Source organism: Salvelinus alpinus, chromosome 2, assembly GCF_045679555.1.
Source record: "Salvelinus alpinus chromosome 2, SLU_Salpinus.1, whole genome shotgun sequence".
NCBI lineage: Eukaryota > Metazoa > Chordata > Actinopteri > Salmoniformes > Salmonidae > Salvelinus > Salvelinus alpinus.
Window position 1 is genome coordinate 17985619 of NC_092087.1, and position 21263 is coordinate 18006881.

Below are 21263 nucleotides of genomic sequence, written 5' to 3' on the forward strand. Positions count from 1 at the left end.
GTGTGTGTCCATGCACTTCTTAAATCGGCCTGCTTTCCTCTCTATCGTAGTTTATTTAGTGCTCCCTGACTGGCTGGTACAGAGCTGCATGGGATTGCATTTTTATGAATCCGACGAGGCCCCGTACACCGCAATCAGGAGTGAGTGCAGTGATATTTCATTCTGACAGCTGGGGCATGGCACAGCGCTCCTCTCCACACAGAGCACCCATAAACAACAACACCAGCCCACGGGGGAACCATAAACCATACCGCCATGGCACCAGGGGAAAGAAAAACATGTTGCACCATCCCACTGAATAAATCAAATTCACACATTACATTAGATTCCTCATTCACCTATCAACCTCAAAGCTCCACACACCTTTCCAGTAAAACAAATGCATTAGAGAAGTTCTAGTCCAAAATACATTGTAATTATCCTGTGACTAGTATGGTTTATTGCAGCTTGTCTGGTGAGTGAGCTTGATAGGCCATTAATGTGTGTGAGGTTGTGGCGGATGGGCCTTGGACAACTCCTCTCAGCACAGACGCACGCTGGCCAGAACCTGTCTCTAAGTGTATTCATGGCAAAACAGCATCTCCATGTGATGGAGATACAGCGGCCTACCATCCAGTAAACTACCTTGCTTTATCTGCCAGTAAAAGACATAAGGACTGACGTGACGTGAATGAGACTTACTTTGTCCATGTGGTCTGCTGATACAGATCTAAAGAGACAGTGAAAGACTGCTCCTTAAACACCTCCTGGATAGAGGATATAATGTTATTCAAGAACAATAATGGTAAAGGATAAAATTGCTATTCTTAATATTATAGTAGATACAGATAGTGGCATAATATCTAGTATAAAAGATAATATAATAACAATAATATAATCATAATATCTAAGCCCTCTCGATTACAGAGGGTGGTGCGGTCTGCACAAACGCATCACCGGGGGCAAACTACCTGCTCTCCAGGACACCTACAACACCCGATGTCACAGGAAGGCAAAAAAGATCGTCAAGGACAACAACCACCCGAGCCACTGCCTATTCACCCTGCTTCCATCCAGAAGGCGAGGTCAGTACAGGTGCATCAAAGCTGGGACAGAGACATAGAAGCTGTTTTTCAATCTCAAGGCCATCAGATTGATAAACAGCCACCACTAGCACAGAGAGGTAGCTGTCTACCTATAGACTTGATATCATTGGCCACTTTAATAAATGGAACACTAGTCACTTTAATAATTGCACTTTAATAATGTTTACATATCTCGCATTACTCGTCTCATATGTATATACTGTATACTGTATCCTTCACTATAAATTCTTTACTCTCTATTGCATCTTAGCCGCTCTGTCACTGCTCATCCATATATTTTATACTTATATATTCTTATCCCATTCCTTTACTAGATTGTGTGTATTAGGTTTGGTTGTGGAATTTGTTAGATATTAGGTTTTGTTGTGGAATTGTTAGATATTAGGTTTTGTTGTGGAATTGTTAGATATTAGGTTTTGTTGTGGAATTGTTAGATATTACTTGTTAGATACTGCTGCACTGTCGGATCTAGAAGCATAAGCATTTCACCACACTCACAATAACATCTGCTAACCATGTGTGTGTGACCAATAACATTTGATTTGATTTGATACAGGGTGAGTTTACTCTCTCTGATGACTGACAGCAGTCTACAGAATCACCCCATGTCCAACATCAGCACCAAAGTTTACACCTCGAAATGAATGTGTTCAGGGTTCATGTCAGACGAATACACTCCATCGCTGATAAAATTACCTGACTACTGTAAGGTCACGGTCTACACAAAAAGAGCTGTGTAGTGAAGATCAGACTGCATGCTGGTTGTAAAACCTGAAAACAACAGTTAGCATTTGGAATATACTAAGCAAACTGTACTAATAAAAATGTATATTGAGCAGTGACAAGTACACTGGAAGAACTGGGAAATGTTAAGCTTCCTTGCTACATGGGGGCCATTCATTATCATGATGAGACATGAGGTGATGGCAGCGGATGAATGGCAGGACAATGGGCCTCAGGATCTCATCATGGTATCTCTATGCATTCAAATTGCCATCGATAAAATGCAACTGTGTTCGTTGTCCGTAGTTTATGCCTGCTCTTACCATAACTGCACCGCCAACATGGGGCACCCTGTTCACAACGTTGACATCAGCAAAACGCTCTACCACACGATGCCATACACACTGTCTGCCATCTGCCTGGTACAGTTGAAACCAGGATTAATCCGTAAAGAGCACATTAAAATCAGTTAAGACGCCAAACTGCAGGCAGATCAAGACCCTGGTGAGGATGACAAGCCCGCAGATGAGCTTCCCTGAAACGGTTTCTGACAGTTTGTGCAGAAATTCTTTGGTTGTGCAAACCTAGTTTCATCAGCTTTCTGGGTGGCTGGTCTCAGACGATCCCGCAGGTGAAGAAGACGGATGTGGAGGGTCTGGGCTGGCGTGGTTACACATGGTCTGCGGTTGTGAGGCCGGTTGGACGTACTACCAAATTCTCTAAAACGACATTGGAGGCTTATGGTATAGAAATTAAAATGCAGTATAGAAAAAAAAAATCCTGCAGTCAGCATGCCAAATGCACACTCCCTGAAAACTTGATGCATTGATGGTATTGTGTTGTGTGACAAAACTGCACATTTTAGAGTGGCCTTTTATTGTCCCCAGCATAATGTGCACCTGTGTAATTATCATGCTGTTTAATCAGCTTCTTGATATGCCACACCTGTCAGGTGGACGGATTATCTTGGCAAAGGAGAAATGCCAACAGGGCATTTTTTGTTCACAAAATATGAGAGAAATACGATTTTTCAATTTAATCTCATGAAACATGGGACCTACATTTTATATTTTTGTTCAGCATTCGGGAAGTATACAGACCCGTTTGTTACGTGACAACCTTATTCTAAAATGATTTGAATTACTTTTTTCCCTCATTAATTTACACAGAATACCCCATAATGACAAACTGAAAACAAGTTTTTAGAAATGTTTGCAGTATACAGAACCTTTGCTATGATATTCGAGCTCAGGTGCACCCTGTTCCATTGATCATCCTTGAGATGTTTCTACAACTTGATTGGAGTTCACCTGTGGTAAATTCAATTCATTGGACATGATTAGGAAAGGCGCACACCTGTCTATATAAGGTCACACTGTTGACATTGCATATTAGAGCAAGAACCAAGCCATGCGGTCAAAGGAATTGTCCGTAGCGCTCCAAGACAGGATTGTGTCGAGGCACAGATCTGGGGAAGGGTACCAAAAAAGTTCTGCAGCATTGATGGTCCCCAAGAACACAGTGGCCTCCATCATTCTTAAATTGAAGAAGTTTGGAACCACCAAGACTCTTCCTAGAGCTGGCCGCCCGGCCAAACTGAGCAATCGGAGGAGAAAGGCCTTGGGCAGGGAGGTGACCAAGAACCTGATGGTCACTCTGACAGTGCTCCAGAGTTCCTCTGTGGAGATGGGAGAAACTTCCAGAAGGACAACCATCTCTGCAGCACTCCACCAATCAGGCCTTTATGGTAGAGTGGCCACACCGAAGCCACTCCTCAGTAAAAGGCACATGATAGCCAGCTTGGATTTTGCCAATAGGCACCCAAAGACTCTCAGACCATGAGAAACAAGATTCTCTGGTCTGATGAAACCAAGATTGAATTCTTTGGCCTGAATGCCAAGCGTCACGTATGGAGGAAACCTTGCACCATCCCTAAGGTGAAGCATGGTGGTGGCAGCATCATGCTGTGGGGATGTTTTTCAGATGCAGGGACTGGAAGACTAGTCAGGATCGAAGGAAAGATGAACCGAGCAAAGTACAGATATATCCTTGATGAAAACCTGCTCCAGAGTGCTCAGGACCTCAGACTGGGGCGAAGGTTCACCTTCCGACAGCACACCGACCCTAAGCACACAGCCAAGACAATGCAGAATTGGCTTTGGGACAAGTCTCTGAATGTCCTTGAGTCGCCCAGCCAGAGCCCAGACTTGAACCCAATCGAACATCTCTTGAGAGACCTGAAAATAGCTGTGCAGCGACGCTCCCCATCCAACCTGACAGAGCTTGAGAGGACAAGAATGGGAGAAACTCCCCAAATACAGGTGTGCCAAGCTTGTAGCGTCATACCCAAGAAGACTCGAGGCTGTAATCGCTGCCAAAGGTGTGTCAACAAAGTACTGAGTAAAGGGTCTGAATACTTGTGTACATTTATTTTTTTTATGTGCAAAAAGTTATAAAAACAGTTTTTGGGGGTATTGTGTGTAGATTGATCATGGGAAAAAACATTTTAATCCATTTGAGAATAAGGCTGTAACGTAATAAAATGTGGAAAAGTCAAGGGGTCTGAATACTTTTTGAATGCACTGTACAGTACAATTGGTATTTGAGGCACAGGTTTTCTAAATATAATGTAATTTCATAGCATATGGTAAACATTAATATTGTACGTTAAAGCTTTTACTGTAGTAGTCAAATATATGAACTATTTGACCTCTGCTTAAACTTGATGTTGTGTTTATGTTTTAGCACCAGCCTCAGACGTCTCAAGGTCACTGTGTCCTGGCCATCAACCAGACTTTCTGATTAGGTCACTTCCTGTCCTGGTCAGGCTGTATTGGAACAAAGATAGCGATTCCACTATCAGATAATACCTGATGCAATTTGTATGCAGTGCTCCTAAGTTTAAAGTAGACACATTACAGTGAATCTGGGACAATTTGTGTACCGGTAGGTGAGTGACTTAGGACTAATTTGCATCATGGGTGTTGTTGTCCTTGAGGCCGACTGGAGAGTGTAAAGGCTCTATTGTTTTTCACAGAACAGTCTTTTTATAAGGTATCACCCACACCGAGGAACGATGCAAGGACTGTACGCATGAGATGACTCACAGTGCACTGCTCTCAAAATACACCCAGATCACAGCCACAGACATGGTCCTCTGACAGTCTATATCAGGGTTCCACAACTGGCAGCGGTTTTATTTGGCCCCCCCAAGTCCTCTGAGCAAAAAATAATAATAAAACATTTTAAATGGTTGCATTTTCATTGTTGGATGTAAAAACACCAAGAAATCAGCTTCAAGTGATTTTAAATTTTGGAACTCTGTTCCCAAGTATTTCAACAAATAATCGAGAGACACGTGATCATAAACAAATGGAAGCAAGATTTATGTTTCATTGTAATATTCTATCTGTTTGGCCTTCTTGCAGTTAGTTTGCGGTCTACAAATGATTTGAAATTGTGTTCCGGACCGCCGACCATCCACCCCACTAAAAATCCTCCAGCACTGAATCTAGTTGATGATCCCTGGTCTATATTATATGTTCAGATAATATAATCAAGGCGTATCAAAAGTGATATTACTTTTCCCGAAGTACAGTATGTACTGTATATACACTGAGTGTAAAAAAACATTAAGGACACCTGTTCTTTCCATGACATAGACTGATCAGGTGAATCCAGGTGAAAGCTTTGATCCCTTATTGATGTCACTTGTTAAATCCACTTCAATCAGTGTAGATGAAGGGGAGGATATTGATTAAATAATTATTTTCAAGCCTTGAGACAATTGAGACATGGATTGCGTATTTTGTACCATTCAGAGGGTGAATGGGCAAGACAAAAGATTTAAGTGCATTTGAACAGGGTATGGTAGTTGGTGTCAGGCGCACCGGTTTGTGTCAAGAACTGCAACGTTGCTGGGTTTTTCACACTCAACAGTTCCGTGTTTCAAAAATGCTCCAACACCCAAAGAACGTCCAGCCAACTTGACACAACTGTGGGAAGCATTGGAGTCAACATGTGCCAGCATCCCTGTGGAACGCTTTTGACACCTTGTAGAGTCCATGCGAACGAATTGAGGGGAAATGGGGGGGGGTTGTACACTCAGTGTATACTTAGGGAAAAGTAAAATAATTTAATACACCTTGATTTTAGTATCTGTCTCAACTTTCTAAAAGAAGAGAGCCTTTCAGTTTGGCAGAAAATTGCCAATGCCAATATAGGCTAGCTTCATCGACCACCCAGAATATCACATTACTGTATGTACTCTGTCAAGTGTAGACTAGGAAATAAATAAACAAACGGAGCTTTTGGCATTCTGAGCACAGCCCGATTCCAGCAGCAATACCTCAGGTAGTATTCTGGTTCTACAGGTGGGAAAAAAATAATGATGATTGACTAGAGCCGCAGCATCACGGCAAGATAATTAATCTATGGGGGGCTGGTCATGCTTCAGACTTTTGTTTTTTAAATAACAAATTAATATCTATTCTTTGGCATGTCGAGAAGACAATGCAGGATACAGGATTGGAGACCCTGTCTGTCATATTGCAGGTAATGTTTTCAGGTCAGATGAAAGACATTCAGTCAGTCACGTTCTGAAGACACATTGCCCTTGGGATGACCTCTCTCCCATCGTACTCAAGTACATTGTCATCAATGCGCTTGTCATTCTGTAGTCTAACCTATACATAATCAGCATCAGTGTGCGTGTATGAAATCAACTACATTGCAATCAGACTGTGCATAGTGACTGATGGACAAATCTCTGTGCATCCCAAATAGGACTCAATACTCACCACCATGGCCCAGTTTTTCATAAATTATCTGGATTTCTTCTATCGGAAAGGATTAAATGCATAGAAATAGAATGAATAGAACTGACAAATAATTTACTTTAAAGTGGACTCCTGTTGTATAGATTTTCTTTCTATGCATTTAATTCTATCCGATAGCCAAGATCCATTTGATGACTTAAAAAAAAAACTTGGACCAGGTGATCAACATGAGCTCACCTTGCCAAAACAGATGCCTGAATGTACAGTACGATGACTCTGCAATGGAATCACAACTAAAAAGGACCTAACCAAAAACATTAAATCATACATGGCAGCGTACAGACGCCAAATTGAAAAATAATGTAATATGTAAATAAGAACAATATGTTTTACATAATGAGGTCAACAGGTATATTTTTCTTTGTTCATTAATCCTCAAACATACACTGAGTGTTCAAAACATTAGGAACTCCTGCTCTTTCAATAGCATATACTGACCAGGTGAATCCAGGTGAAAGCTATTATCCCTTATTGATTTTACTTGTTAAATCCACTTCAATCAGTGTAGATGAAGAGGAGGAGGCAGGTTAAAGGATTTTTTTGCCTCGACAATTGAGAAATGGATTGTGTATGTGTGTTATTCAGAGAGTGAATGGGCAACACAAAAGATGTAAGTGCCTTTGAATGGGGTATGTTATTAGGTGCCAGGCATATCAGTTTGAATGTCAAGAACTGCAACACGGCTGGGTTTTTCATGCTCAACAGTTTCCCTTGTGTATCAATAATGGTCCACCACCCAAAGGACATCCAGCTAACTTGACACAACTGTGGGAAGCATTGGAGTCAACATGGGCCAGCGTTCCTGTGGAATGCTTGACACCTTGTAGAATCCATGCCCCCGATGAACTGAGGCTGTTCTGAGGGCAAAGGGGGGTGCAACTCAATATTAGTGAGTTGTTCCTAATGTTTTGTACACTCAGAGTATATTAGAAGATTCTCAATTAATTTATCTCAAGAGAATTCTCAAGAATATTGATGCAGGAAGGCAAACATATAAGAGGAAAATGTCAAATGGAAATATCATATATTAGCTTTATAATATATGGTTAAATTACAGCTTTTTCCCCAAATATGCAAAAAGCACTTAAGTCATACTCCCTCTCCTCATAGGGTGAGCATTGTACATGGAGACAGACGGGAGAATCCCTCTATATAGCACGTTATGGTGTAGATAGGGACAAATCATAATCAAAGTAGAATACTATGTCCAAGTATGTCATCATTTGTTACAGGCCTGCATGTATACTAAACAAAAATATAAATGCAACAATTTCAAGATTTTACTGAGTTACAGTTTATAGAAGGAAGTCAGTCAATTTAAATGAATGAATTAGGGCATAATCTATGAATTTCACAACTGGGCAGGGGCGCAGCCATGGGCGGGCATAGGCCCACCCACTTGGGAGCAAGGTCCACCCACTTGGGAGCCAGGCACAGACCATCAGAATGAGTTGTTCCCCACAAAAGAGCTTTATTAAAGACAGAAATACTGCTCAGCACCGCCCCTCCCCCTCTTCAGATGATGCCGAAGGGTGAAGAAGCCGGATGTGAAAGTCCTGGGCTGGCGTGGTTACGCATGGTCTGCGGTTGTGAGATAGGTTGGATGTACTACCCAATTCTCTAAACATTGGAGGTGGCTTATGGTAGAGAAAATAACATAAAATTCTCTGGCAACAGCTCTGGTGGACATTCCTGCAGTCATGCCAATTGCAAGCTCCCTCAAAACTTGAGACATCCGTGGCATTGTGTTGTGTGACAAAACTGCACATTTTTAGAGTGGCTGTTTATTGTCCCCAGCACAATATGCACCTGTGTAATGATGCTGTTTAATCAGCTTCTTGAGACACCACACCTGTCAGGTGGACAGGCTATCTTGGAAAAGGAGAAATACTCACTAACAGGGATGTAACCAAATTTGAGATAAGCTTTTTGTGCGCATGGAACATTTCTGGGATCTTTTATTTTAGCTTATGAAAAATGTGACCAACACTTTACATGTTGTGTTTATATTTTTGTTCAGTGTAGATCACATTAAAGATACACTACCTCTACAACCACACAACTTTAGGTACAGAAATAACCTGCAATCAATGACCTTACCGTGGCATGTTTGCCACTGCAAGGAACATTAGAACTGAAGCAATTTTCCAGGCCATCCTTATTACTGGAACACAGTGGCTATTACTCTCCAGCTGTTCACATCTCCAGACATGATTCCAATTTTCAAACCTTTGAAAATACTTCTGAACATCATCACCTTTGAACATTTTTGACAATCCTCAATATGATCATTGCTGCTACATATTTCAGATGAATTCACTTGATTACATCATAAAGATGAAATAAAGTCTCGGGACCATTTCGAAAAGAAAACAAAAATGCAAATCTATAGGGAGTCTTTATTCAGGGAAATGTTACAGGGGAAATATTCCAATGACTACATTTCAATTATTTTTCTGAGGCAACTCAGTTTGTCATGTGCAATAGAAATGTCTAAATCCCATTCTTCACATTTAAAACCAAATAACTGAAAGGTCCAAATGCAGTCGTTTTTACCTCAATATCAAACAATTTCAGGGTAACAATTAAGTACCTTACTGTGATTGATTTCAATAAAAATTGAAAAGAGCAATTTCTCAAGAATTTTGCTAGGACTGTCTGGGAGTGGTCTGGGTGAGTATTTTCAAACAGCTCTTACATTAAAAGAGCATCGCAATTTTCACAGTAGTATTCCAACCCCAGCGAGGAAATATCTAGAAAATACAGAAAATCATGTTTGACTGCACTGGTCCTTTAAGGATTCATACTGATCTAATCAAAACAGTTTGCCAGATTTTCTTGTTGAAGTGCTTTCAGACAAGAGGGGGCTACTTACACATAGTTATAACACATCAACATGTGAGCCTCTGAAACCCACAGTGTCAATCATCTGGATAAGCGGCAGTGTTCCTTAGCCACTCACATTTTCAACGTGAAGAGCAAATCTCATCTTCCCTATCCCTTATCTGGGAACTAACGGTGTTAGGTGGCATTGTTCTAGTTGTGGCAGGTTTCCCTGCTGGTACTGCTCTGATAAGCAACATGAAGACAAAACATACCAGAGACAACACACGTCTCAACTTTGAGATGAAGGGGTCAACTGTTGTCAGACCACGCATACAGCACATGCCTGCCATACAACACATTTGCACACACACTCTTTCAGCCAGCCTTTCAGACAACCCACTTCTACAGTTGAAAACGAATGTTTAATCCTAGCTTCCCAAACAAACAAAAAATAAAAAATAAATGCATATAAGAGATATTCTACAATGTATTCTCAAAGGAGTATTACATGAATTCAAATATACATATTCATTTGCAAATGATTTGTATTAATTAAAGTAGGTGCATGACTTAACATAGGACACAAGCGAGGGACAGGGTTCTGTCTAGTTCTACTGGATAATCAGCACATGCATTAAGAGACTGTTGAATCCTCCAACATCTCAACAACCAAACAAGTAAACCAAAAACACAGCGAAAGAAACACCAGACCAGTTTTGTGAACTGATATAAATGATTGCCATTTGCAATATATCAGCTTTTAACCGTAACGGAACCCCAATGTCAATGTTATGGGTCAAGTTATGACTTAAAATATATGACAGACTGTATATATTAATTTACAGTCTGTTAATCGTTTCTTTTTTGTGTTTAAAAGTCTCAGGCTCATTTCACAGTGAGTGATGGAGAGAAAAGCATCCCTCCTGTTCAGCCAACACAGCATGTGATGTGTAGAGAGCAGAGTCCATGATGTCCTGTAACTGAGCCAGCCCACCTCCAGATCCCCCTGTCTGTCAGAACCTTGGGAAAGCCAGAGGATCTCCTCCAAGGTGAGCCAGCACAGTGACACCCTCCTAGCCAGGGACTTCTTTCTCCTCAGATCGACATGGCTCTCTCTACCTGGCTCATTTCAGCAAGGACTCCTGGAAGACGAGACAACGCATCAAGATATCAACAAGTATCAACTACAGTGGTATGTCTTCTCTAATTTGAAGTGCAACACAGAACCTGATTAACATAAACATTGTGAACCACGTTGTGTGGAAAGTGTTTTTGTAATATATTGTGTAAAGGATTATTTAAAAGTGAGTCGTAACTTGGCATGAACATAGGCTGAGACTGGACACCGTTTGAAAGTAACATTACCTGGGTCTCTTTAGGTCCCTGGCTGGAGAGGTCCTCTGTTTTCACCTCCACAGGAGCTACATTGTTGGCCATCTGTAGGCTCCGTGTCACCGGCCCACCAGCTCGCTCCCTCGCTCTCAGAGAGAACCGTTCCCCTTCTTTCTTAGGCGGCACCTGAGACGGCTTCTGTAGGGGCAATTTCATCTCTGCTACCTTCTTGGGCGGCATTTCCTTGCCCATGCGTTGCTTTGTCTGGGTTGCTGGCAGTGGTGCAGAGTCACTGGGAGTCTCAGAGGGTAACGGGGTGGGGGGTAACGATTGAACTTTGCCTTTTTTACTTTTCACGTTGAGAGAAACTGTGGCAGCAGGGAAAGAGGCTGGCCTCTTGGTACGCACCTGCGTGACAGCCGTCTTTCCTTTACCTGGCGGCAGTGGGGTCTCAGCCTCCGCAGAGCCGGGTCCAGAAGTGCGAGCGCGTGTTTTGCCCAGGGTTTTGGGCACCGGTTCAGCAGTCTCTGGCTGCTGGATCTCAGAGTCTGTGGTTCTCCTTCGAAGGCTCATGTTTTTATCTACAGCTGGTGTTGCCTCTTCTGCTGCTGCTCCCTTTTTGGCCTTTTTAGAGACAGGCTTCATGGGACAGCTGACTGCTATATGTTTACTGAGGCTGGCAGGGTAAGTGAACTCCCGACTGCAGTGAGGGCACACATGGACCTCCTGCGGCTCCTCCTCTTTAACCTGGCTAGGGGCCTTAGCAGTAGCAGCAGTCTTATTCCTCTGAGTGATGGCCTTCTGAACCAGCTGGTTCTTCTTCTTACTGAGGGAACTCATCTTGGTTTTGCCAGGCGGTTCTTGGTTGAAGTTCAGCCTCTTGGGTTGGCCCATTCTGCGGAAGGCGGTGTGCCCTGCGTTGGCAGCAGAGGCAGGCGACAGAGCTCCGTTCTGGGGCTTCACTATCTGTCTGAGAGGGATGGGGTTCTTCTTGGGAGTGTACCGCCTCTTATCACTGGCGTTGGCACAGGCTAGTATGTGCTTGTGCAGCTCGGGCATGTTATCAAAGCTCTTGCCGCACTTGGTGCATCGGATGGCAGTGCTGAATGTCTGGGGGATGTTGTGGGTAGTGAAGTTGGTGGCCGAGGCCACTGAGTCTGCAGCCGTGCGGTTGTGGTAGGGGAAGGGGGGTGGCTTGAAACTGGGGTAGTGTTGATTAATGCCCAGGCGTACGTCTGGGCCTTTAGGCTTGCCTCCCTCAGAAGCCATGATCTTTATTGTAGTGTAGAGCTCTTCAGTTGGGTCCTCCGGTCCAGCCTCTTCATGCTTCCCGTTAGTATCAGGCTGCTCCTCCTCCTTCACATCAGAGACCCCCTGGGAGGCAGCAGCTTCAGCAGAGGACTCAGGCCCTGTGGTTGAGGGGTTACTCTTCTCTTTGGCCCTGGCTGGGTCTGTGTAGTTCTGTGGCCTCAGCTTGCTGCTCTCCACCGCTGCGTGTGTGCACAGCTGGCTGGGATGCAGGTCTTTGTGGTGCTGCTGGAGGTTGCAGAGGAAGGCGAACTCCTTGGAGCAGAAGGAGCAGACAAAGATGCGTCCCACACCATGGAGGGCTGTGCGGTGCTCCAGCAGGGCCGGGGCATTCCCGAACAGCTGCACACAGAACTCACACCTGTAGGGCCACTCAGCGGCGTGCTCCACGATGTGCCGACTGAGCTCTTTGATGGAGCGGAAGGGATCCTCACACACGTTACACACAAAGCTCTTACTGAAGGGGTCTGGCTCCAATCCCTCCTCCTCAGAGGGCTTTTCAGCAGCAGCAGATGGAGGTGAAGACACTGTGGCACCAGGAGGAAGGCCTAAATCAGCCAGCTGATCCATGTGCTGGACCTCCTCTTTAATCACAGTGCTAGAGAGTGATGCTGGGGAGACCACTGACGGAGCTGGGACATCTGATATTCCAACAGGAGAGGTCGATGAGGCAGTGGGGGGGGATTCTTTTACGGGTGATAAAACAGGGAGTTCAGAGCATTGGGATTTCCCCTGTCCCGCAGTAATAATCGGTTCCAGGTCTGGGTTAATTTGGATATCTAAGAAACTGTGGTTCCCACTCTTAGCAGGTTTAGATTGTGCTGAGGATAGACTCACAGGGACAACATCAGATACTGAGGAGGACTCTGTAGAGGGGTTTGATAAAGCTTTCCCGATAATGGGATCTGTATTGTGGGTGGGGTCTACTGGCTTAGTGACATGTTCCTCATCTCCATAACTGTTACTTACCGCAGCTAATATTGTCTCTGTTGTAGTAGAGTTAGATACACAAACTGGCTCGTCCTCACAATGGTCAATGGATCTGGGGGACATTTTAGGGGAGAGGAGAGGGAGAGAGCTGGAAGTGGGGCAGTCTGGTGAGGGCATAGAGGGTAGGACAGGGGGAGGTGGAGTTGGAGAGGTCAGGCTGGAGACGCAGGGGGAGGAGGGATTCATAGTGACAGGGGTTAGAGAGGGGGGGGAGGGATCGGCTGATTCAAAGGGCATATTGGAAGAGGGACTGTGAGAAGCTGTGCCTGTACCACTGCTTGCAGTATACTGAGAATCTGGGCTTCCCAGGGCACAAGAGCCCTCCTCTCCTGCTGGGTTTAAGCCAGCGTACTCATTCATCAACACCTTCTCTAGCATACTGGTATTGGGCTTCTTCTTCTTGGTGTGGGGCTGTGTCGGAGCTGGACTTCCCTTGGACTCTGGCTCCGCTGTACTCTTCCGACTCATGCTTAAATCCAGCACTTCCTCCCTGGGCGTCTTGTTGAAGCCGTCACTCCATTTACTGATGCCGCTGGAAAGGTCCAAGGGCTGCTGATTACATGAGTTCCCTCCGCTCCGAGAGGCAGACCAGCTGCACCCGTCCTTCCCGCTGGGACTCATGGTGTCCCTCTCCTCCTTGCTGGACAGACTCCAGGCAGAGGACATGCCCAGGCTCTCCAGCTTTGGCACCTTGAGGGTGTACGACGAGACCCCAGCCTCACTCTTACAGCCATCTGCTTTCAGCGCAGGGCTGAGCTGTGGAGATGAGGGAGGAGAAGCCGTTCTTCTCTTAAACCTGCCTGAGGCTGCAGGCAGGGACGCAACGGAGAGAGGGGGAGCTAATCTGTGGCTGTCTGCTATCAGGGCGATGGTGGGTTTCTGACCGTCTGTCTGAGTCTGGAGGAGCTGTTTGAGCTTAGGAGACAGATAGATAGTTTTCTCCTTTTGAAATGCTAATGAGTCTGAGGACTGAGGGAAGAGACTTTCCACCAACAAGGCAGATGAGGAAGACGTGGAGGAGGAAGAGGAGGCAGAGGAGGACCCATTTTCAGACTCCATTTTAAGACTGGGCATGAGCGGGGGTGTCGACGTTCTCCTTTTCGTCGTGGGCTGGCCGAGGTTGGAGACCTGCTTCACAGCACAGGTCCTGGTGTCCACTTTGAAAGCCTGACTGATCTGATTGGGGCTGATGACCACTGCATCGAGACCAAACAGTGCTGCAGAACTGGAGTCCACTTCGATCACTTCACAGCCGCTGACTGAACTAGTGGACAGGATCTTGCCGTCGATGTACAGGCTGAGATTCTCCGAGATGTTATCGGATATGTCGACCATGTACTCCTCTCGGTCCCCCTCATCCTCAGTGTCTGCACTAGGCACATAGACAGGGGGTGGGCTGGCACTGGGGGACTGCTCAGGCAGACGCTGCTGCTGTTGCGGGCTCTCCTGCAGCAGCATGCCTTTCCTGCGCACACCCTTGGGCAGTAAGTGGCGCTCGTGGATTCTGCGCTGGTGTCTGCGCATGTTGGTGTGAGTGCCGAAAGCCTTATTACAGTACTTGCAAGGATGAAGCTCCTTTGTCTCTCCATTCTCATCCACGATAAAGGGCTGGTCACTCTCAGCCGCAGGGTCCTTCCTCACAACCTGAGGGCTCTGCATAAGTCCTCCAGGGACCGGGGACCCCATGACAACGTAGTGGCCAGAGACAGTGGTACAGTCTGGGCTGGAACAGTCAGCCTGCCCCAGAGGACTGAGTAAAGTAGCAGTCCCAGCCAGTGAGCCAGGCCTTTGGCCCTTGTTCTTTGGCCCGTTCTCATGCCTCCGCTCGTGCCGCCGACGTCCCACCTGCGAGCCAAAGGACTTGCCACAGTAACGGCATTTGAACGTGTGCGTCTGCTGGTTTGCAGTGGCATGGATGTGTGTGTGGCGCTCCAAGCCCTGTTTGGTGGAGAAATGGCGCTCGCAGTGCTGGCAGGGATGGGACTCCTCTCCGTGGGGGTCACCTTCAAGGTCAGGGTCGAGGTATGGGTCAGCCTCTGGTTCAGGCCTTGGTAGGGATGAGGCAGTCTGAAGGCTCCCAGGCCCCACCTCACCTGGGCTGCTATGGCTTAGTGGCAGATCAGGCTGCTCACTCCTATCCTCCGACTCAGCAGACCGAGCACTCTGCGTTATCAGCGACGGCCGCTGCTGCAGATCCCTTGGGTCTTCCTCATCACCCTCCTCCTCATCTTTCTCTCTCATTGCTGCTGAGATGAACTGGGCTTGAGAGAGGCTGTTACTCCCCATGGTGGAGCTCTCCCGAGTCCCCTGTGAAGGCCCTGGAGATGGGGAGGGTCTCTCGTCCTCCTCATTTGGACCTAAAACCGCAGAGCAACAGAATATAAAAGTAACATTTAATTTCAATGTAAAAAAATATTCTGAGATTTTAAAGGGGGAAACCTAGCCGAAATGGTTGAAATACATGAATAACACGACTTAACTAGCTACACCTGAACAGACTTCCCAAATTACAAATATCCATTATAAAATGGGGCAACTTACCTTCCTCTGTATCCCACATCTCTGTGACAATAGGTTTGGTTCCGCCTGTTTGTTTGGGCCCACGGAATCCACCCAAACAAGCCTGTCTGGCTCTCTCCAACAGTTTTCTGGCTAAGGTAGAAAGCACACATCAACCAACAAACATTAGCCAAACTCAAATAAAAGAATTCACACCAACGCAATACTGGTAAGATGTGGAATGTAATTTCTTTAAAATGTTGACATTGGACTACTTCTACATAAGTAAATGCACCATCAGAAAGAAGATGTTCAGATAAGTGAACATCTAGTGGGGAAAGTGTACTAATTCACACCTTAACTCACAACTGTGCTGTGTATTGGTTGGCACTTAAAATACATGGAATTTCAAACTCATAATATTATATTTGTCTAACAGAAAGCAAAGCAATATACTGTATGACTGCTGAACAGGATCTTAAACAATGTAGGCCAAGTACCACATGTGCTTATGTCATCAATTGTCTTTCGATATTACCATACAGAATGTTTTTCCCCCTTCTTCTAAACAGCTGCAGGTTTAAAAAAGTCAGGCTAATGTCCAATACGGTCAAATACAACTTCTGGCCAAAATGAATTTTCACAGCTATGATGCCTTCATTCAGAATTGTTCAAGTCATACTAAACTACATAATGAACAAACTGTCATGTGAAGAGACATGGATATTTTTGGAATGGCTGATCAATGTAGTGGTTATGTGCCTAGCCAGGAGACCATTTTGAGTTGATATCAGCCAGCCTCAAGAGACTGGGCTAGCATCCAGTCATCACTGGAGTTGCTGTGACAACAAGGTCATCTGGCCTGGCCTACAAAGCCTGATTCATGCGACAGAAACACATGTTGCAGCTCAGTCACCTGTGCCCCTCAAATTGGTTTCAAGTCAGCAAAATAAATAAGTTTGAGTGCTTGAAAACACGCATTGAAATTGTGCTAGCATTTAGTTTTTCTCCAGAAGTGAATTTATTTACATTGAAAGATTATATGGTGTATAGATAGTTCCCACTTGTTGGAAATTTGATGCAGATATGTACATGATTTGTCAAAGAGGGATTGCAGATAAATGACAAGTAGGCTCTCTCAACAGACAATTCTGAATGTTGAGACTTCTAACACAACTCACTGATAGTACTCAATAGGCATTTTAACATGGCAATGTTGTTAGCCCCTGGCTATCCTTAGTCCCAGGCAAAAACTGGTCGTGGGCTAGCTAAGCCTGTGTCCACACAAACAGAGTTGCCTGAAACCAACCAACTGTCACTTTTCTGGAGTAAAATATTCAAATTAGGAGACAATGGAACACTGATTGACTAGCCCTGCAAAGTCGGTGCCACCCTGCTCTGGAGCAGTGCCAGCAAGACCACTTTTTTTATGAGTGTGAAAACGCTGGAATTAGAATGCACCGTAGTGAATGAGAGAAAACAGATAGGCCGCGAGCGTCAATGCCGTCATGCACTTCACATTAGAACGCAAGTCTATTTTTTTCCGCATCTACGTGAAGCAATTCCGGTACAGTGAGCATATAAAACGCCACAAAATACCGTTTGTGCATTGTTACGTCTGGAATTGTGAGATGTACAAGTTAGTTAGAAAGTGTCTATTTAGTGTTAAATTTAGCTGCCAGTGACAATAATACATATTTGAAAGCAATAACTTTATGCCTACCTTTGATGATGCCAAGCACATGCATATAGCCTAGGCAGGCTACGACTGGGAAACTCGAACTCCGTTCAAGAGAGAATACTGTTATGTATAAATAACCAGACTAGCTACATTCTTTAAAAACTGCTAGGGTGTATTAGCTAACGTTACAACTCTCCTGTTCGTGATCCAACATAACAGGAGGCAGGTACGGTGGCTCCCGTAGGACATAATGTGAGCCAAAATGAACACAATAATTCACAAGGGCTACATAGCAAACATAAATACAACTGTTTATTATGGATTTTCATGACAATTAAATTGGCATAAACTACTTAGTGTATGTGAATTGACGCTCTACTCGCACGCAAATTAACGTAATCTGTTTGATTTCAGTTATGCCCTGGGATAAAAGCTCTTTTAGCCCTGGGCATTGGTGTGAACGTGACTATTTAGTTAACCTTTAACTAGGCAAGAACAAATTCTTATTTTACAATGACGACTTACCCCGGCCAAACCCTCCCCTCACACAGACGACGCTGGGCCAATTGTGCACCGCCCTATGCGTCTCCCGATCACTATTGAGTCAATAAATCAGTGCAAATTAAAAACAGACCGGGGTTGAATGCATAGATAGGCCTACACCAAACTTAAATCATAGACATACAGTTAACCAACATCGTTAACTGGTCATTCATATTGAAAGGAAAACACTAGGTCAATTTCATGTAGATATAAAAATGTAAAAAAGTATGAATTTCATTCTAACAGGTAATTATTATGCAAAATGCAACTCGATTTTAAGATTTGGTATTGTTGAGAAAGGAAGGGTGGGACTACAGAACTTGTGCAACTACATGCATCCTGGGCCTAGTCTGCAGCACTACATTACCTCAACTTTGCATTGACTTTGGCTGACTAGCTAGCTAGTCGCTACAGTCCTGATGCCAAATGAAAATGGAGCTCACTTACCTGGGAAACATGAACATTTCAAATTTGTCAAAGTATAAGAAACCTATACCGTGTTTGTTACGTCGAAAATAAAGGGTGTTTATTTTCAGGGCAGGCATATTCCTAGCGATGGCACAGACAAAATTGATAAACGTATCCAGGTAACGTTAGCTAACTAGATGTAGCGAAGGGTTTACAGCACATGTATGACACATACATCGAGTAATCTACCATCCCTTTACCACAACGGCAACTGTTTTGATCAGTTATTTTCTGAACACAAAAGCCAGCACTTTGCAATCTAGCACGCCCGTGCTTGACCTAGCCTGTTAGCTCGCGAGCTAGCTACCTGAGCTGAATTGACAGCAGAGTGAAACAAACCGATCAGACTATGAAATCCCTAACCTGCAAGTCCTGTAACATAACTAGCTAATTGGATACCTCTTAAATATAGGTAAGTAGAAAATGGACCAACGAATCAAATAACGTGGCTCGCAAATAAGTTGCTAGTCTGGAAAGGTCACATCCTAGAAAACTCGGTGGCTGGTTCGTCGTGACGTTTACGTTAGCTAGCTAACTTATTTATCCGACAAGCCAATGTTGACAGTATCGTGCTGTCTGTGTTGTTACATACTAGCTACCAATTTGGCTGCAATCAACCTTTTTTAAATTGACAGTAACATAAAACTACTTTTGAGATAGAAGGTTTGGAAAGGAAAATGACTGCATCTAGTTAGTTACACCTCACTGTACTGTTAGCTAAGCTAGCTAGCATGCTATCAAGAATTCAACTTCGAATGGGCGTAAGGACAATTTCCTTCGACTTCTGCCACCCACTGCCAGCTATCGTATCGAAGAGTTTGGTAAATATGTACTGCAAAATGTATGAGAGAAATTAGAATTTTAGGGGTGTACGCCTTACCTCGCTTTGCCCTGGGTGAATTTTTCTTGTTCAGATTGCTGGCTCTTTCTTCCTCTAATGCAGCTGTTATCTCAGGGTTGTCTTCCCCATTGTACCACACCAGCAACTCTTCCCCGGGTCCGATTGGCTGTTACAAGAAAAGAGGAGAGTGGGAACAAATCAGAGACAGGTTTGCTGAGAGACAGGATGAAATACTTGGGCTCTTGTTGTGCCTGTCAAGTCCAACAGGAAGTTAGGTCCTGACATTTCACTAGTTGTAGATGCCAAACTATGTATTTTAACATTTTTAAATGTAATTCCCTTTATAAATGGTTTATTATACCCAAGTATAGCAGAGACAGCATAATACAAATTTGGATTTTGCATTAATTATTTTAAAAAGTTTACCACAGTGGTAAAACATAGCAAAGACCAACCAAATTGGTTGTAATTCTCTCATTTGGCTTCAATGAGAATAACCCCCATACTAGCCAGCAGATCCGACCACTTGCTTACATCTGCACTAGGGTCGGACAGAATCCCTGTGTAGATTAAGACGCTGCGGAGCCGGCGTGAGATATGGCTTGAGAAAACATACCTCAATCCAGGAATGAGAAATGCGTTGTACTACAAATTGTCCCATTATCCCAACTGTTACACCGAGAAGATTGAACGCTAAATAGCCAGTACTCTTGCATTCACATGCCTAAATAGCAAACCATCACTCTGCTTTAATGCTCAAATGTTTAGAGAGTAACATTTTACCAGTGAGACTTCATGTCTGAATTACCCGTAACACTTTGTAGTAAATGGCTCGGTTGATCTCCATGGGGAAAAGGTTCTGTTCTTGAGTGGAGTGTGCCCAGTTTACATACCGTAGCCAGTTCCCCTTCATGGGGTCTGTAGCATCCACACACATCCAGCCCCTGGCTGGAAAATACACCTACAGAGGACAGATTGGTTATCTGGATGATCATCTTTAAAATGTTATGAAAACGGATAACAGCATATATAATACGGAGGGTGTGCTGTGCCTGTGATGTTTACAACCTATATGTCTGTGAAGGCACTGTAGATCTCTGAGGCTTTTGCTCTATCCTCTGCTGCTCACCTCCCACATGTAAACATTGCTGGACACCTGGGACCTCTTTTTCTTCTCTCCTACAAACGGGCCGAACCTCTTGCCTTTAGGGATCAGCCTCGAGGCCCAGACACCTGGGGAAAAGAGTGGAGGAAAATTCGTCAGCAATCTCAAACCAAAACCCCACTGCCTACTAAATGTTGCCTAGGCAACCCCCTGCCATTGGGGATAGTGATCCCAAATCAAATTCATCTTACAAATGCAGATTTTTTTTAAGTTGGCCAGAATTGGACATGCACTACAAAATTCACAATTAACCATGCAATATAGAAAAGCTTTCAGACTCTAAAAATGTATTAAGGTGTGCCGATTCTCTGAGGCATGCCAGAACAGGCTGGAGATTATTATTTTTCTTGAGTTGAAAGCCTTCATAATGTACTCTGCTTCCACTGCCAGATGTAGTTCTTCCTCTCCCTTGTGATCACTGGTCGTTACTGTATGGTCCTAAGTATCAGGAGCTACACTTATATGAGCTACACTCATACCACACCAGCGAACGCCACAGTCAGAAACCACAGAGCCACTCACTGCATATCGTACGGTGCACTGCTAGCGGAATTTTACCACCAACAAATGATCATTGATCACTTATCTACAAAACTGAAAAGTGATGTGACGTTAGAACAAACCCAAAGCAGCTCATTTTCAACTCACCAATGCGACTTTGATCAACAGCAGAGCAGCTTAGTCTCATGCTATCGGGCAAGCCCTTCCACACATGGCACGGAATGTCAGCGAGCATTTCCTTTGTCCCTCCAGGAACTGCCATGGTCACCTAGAATATAACACACAATTTCATATCTAAAACAGACCAACACCCTGACCAAAACATAAAAACACTCTCACACCAGGAGCACTGTAAAACTGAGCATAAATGTATTGGCTTCTTTTACCTGCTCATGTAAGACTCCACAATGGACTCTGGGTCTGGCACTTTGGGCAGGCTGTACTTACATTGGATCTAAAGGGG

At 44.3% G+C, this 21263-nt stretch overlaps 1 protein-coding gene across 1 annotated transcript; it reads right to left on the reverse strand.

The window, feature by feature from the left end:
* Window positions 1-9027: 9027 nt before the first annotated feature.
* LOC139540586 (PR domain zinc finger protein 2-like) lies at window positions 9028-21062 on the reverse strand. Its single transcript, XM_071344421.1, has 7 exons — window positions 20948-21062; window positions 20264-20367; window positions 19943-20095; window positions 19174-19300; window positions 15644-15754; window positions 10838-15459; window positions 9028-10614 (listed from the first exon to the last, which is right to left on the reverse strand). The coding sequence occupies exons 1-7, from the start codon at window positions 21060-21062 to the stop codon at window positions 10597-10599; spliced, it is 5250 nt and encodes a 1749-aa protein (XP_071200522.1). The 3' UTR covers window positions 9028-10596.
* Between the last annotated feature and the right edge of the window lie 201 nt (window positions 21063-21263).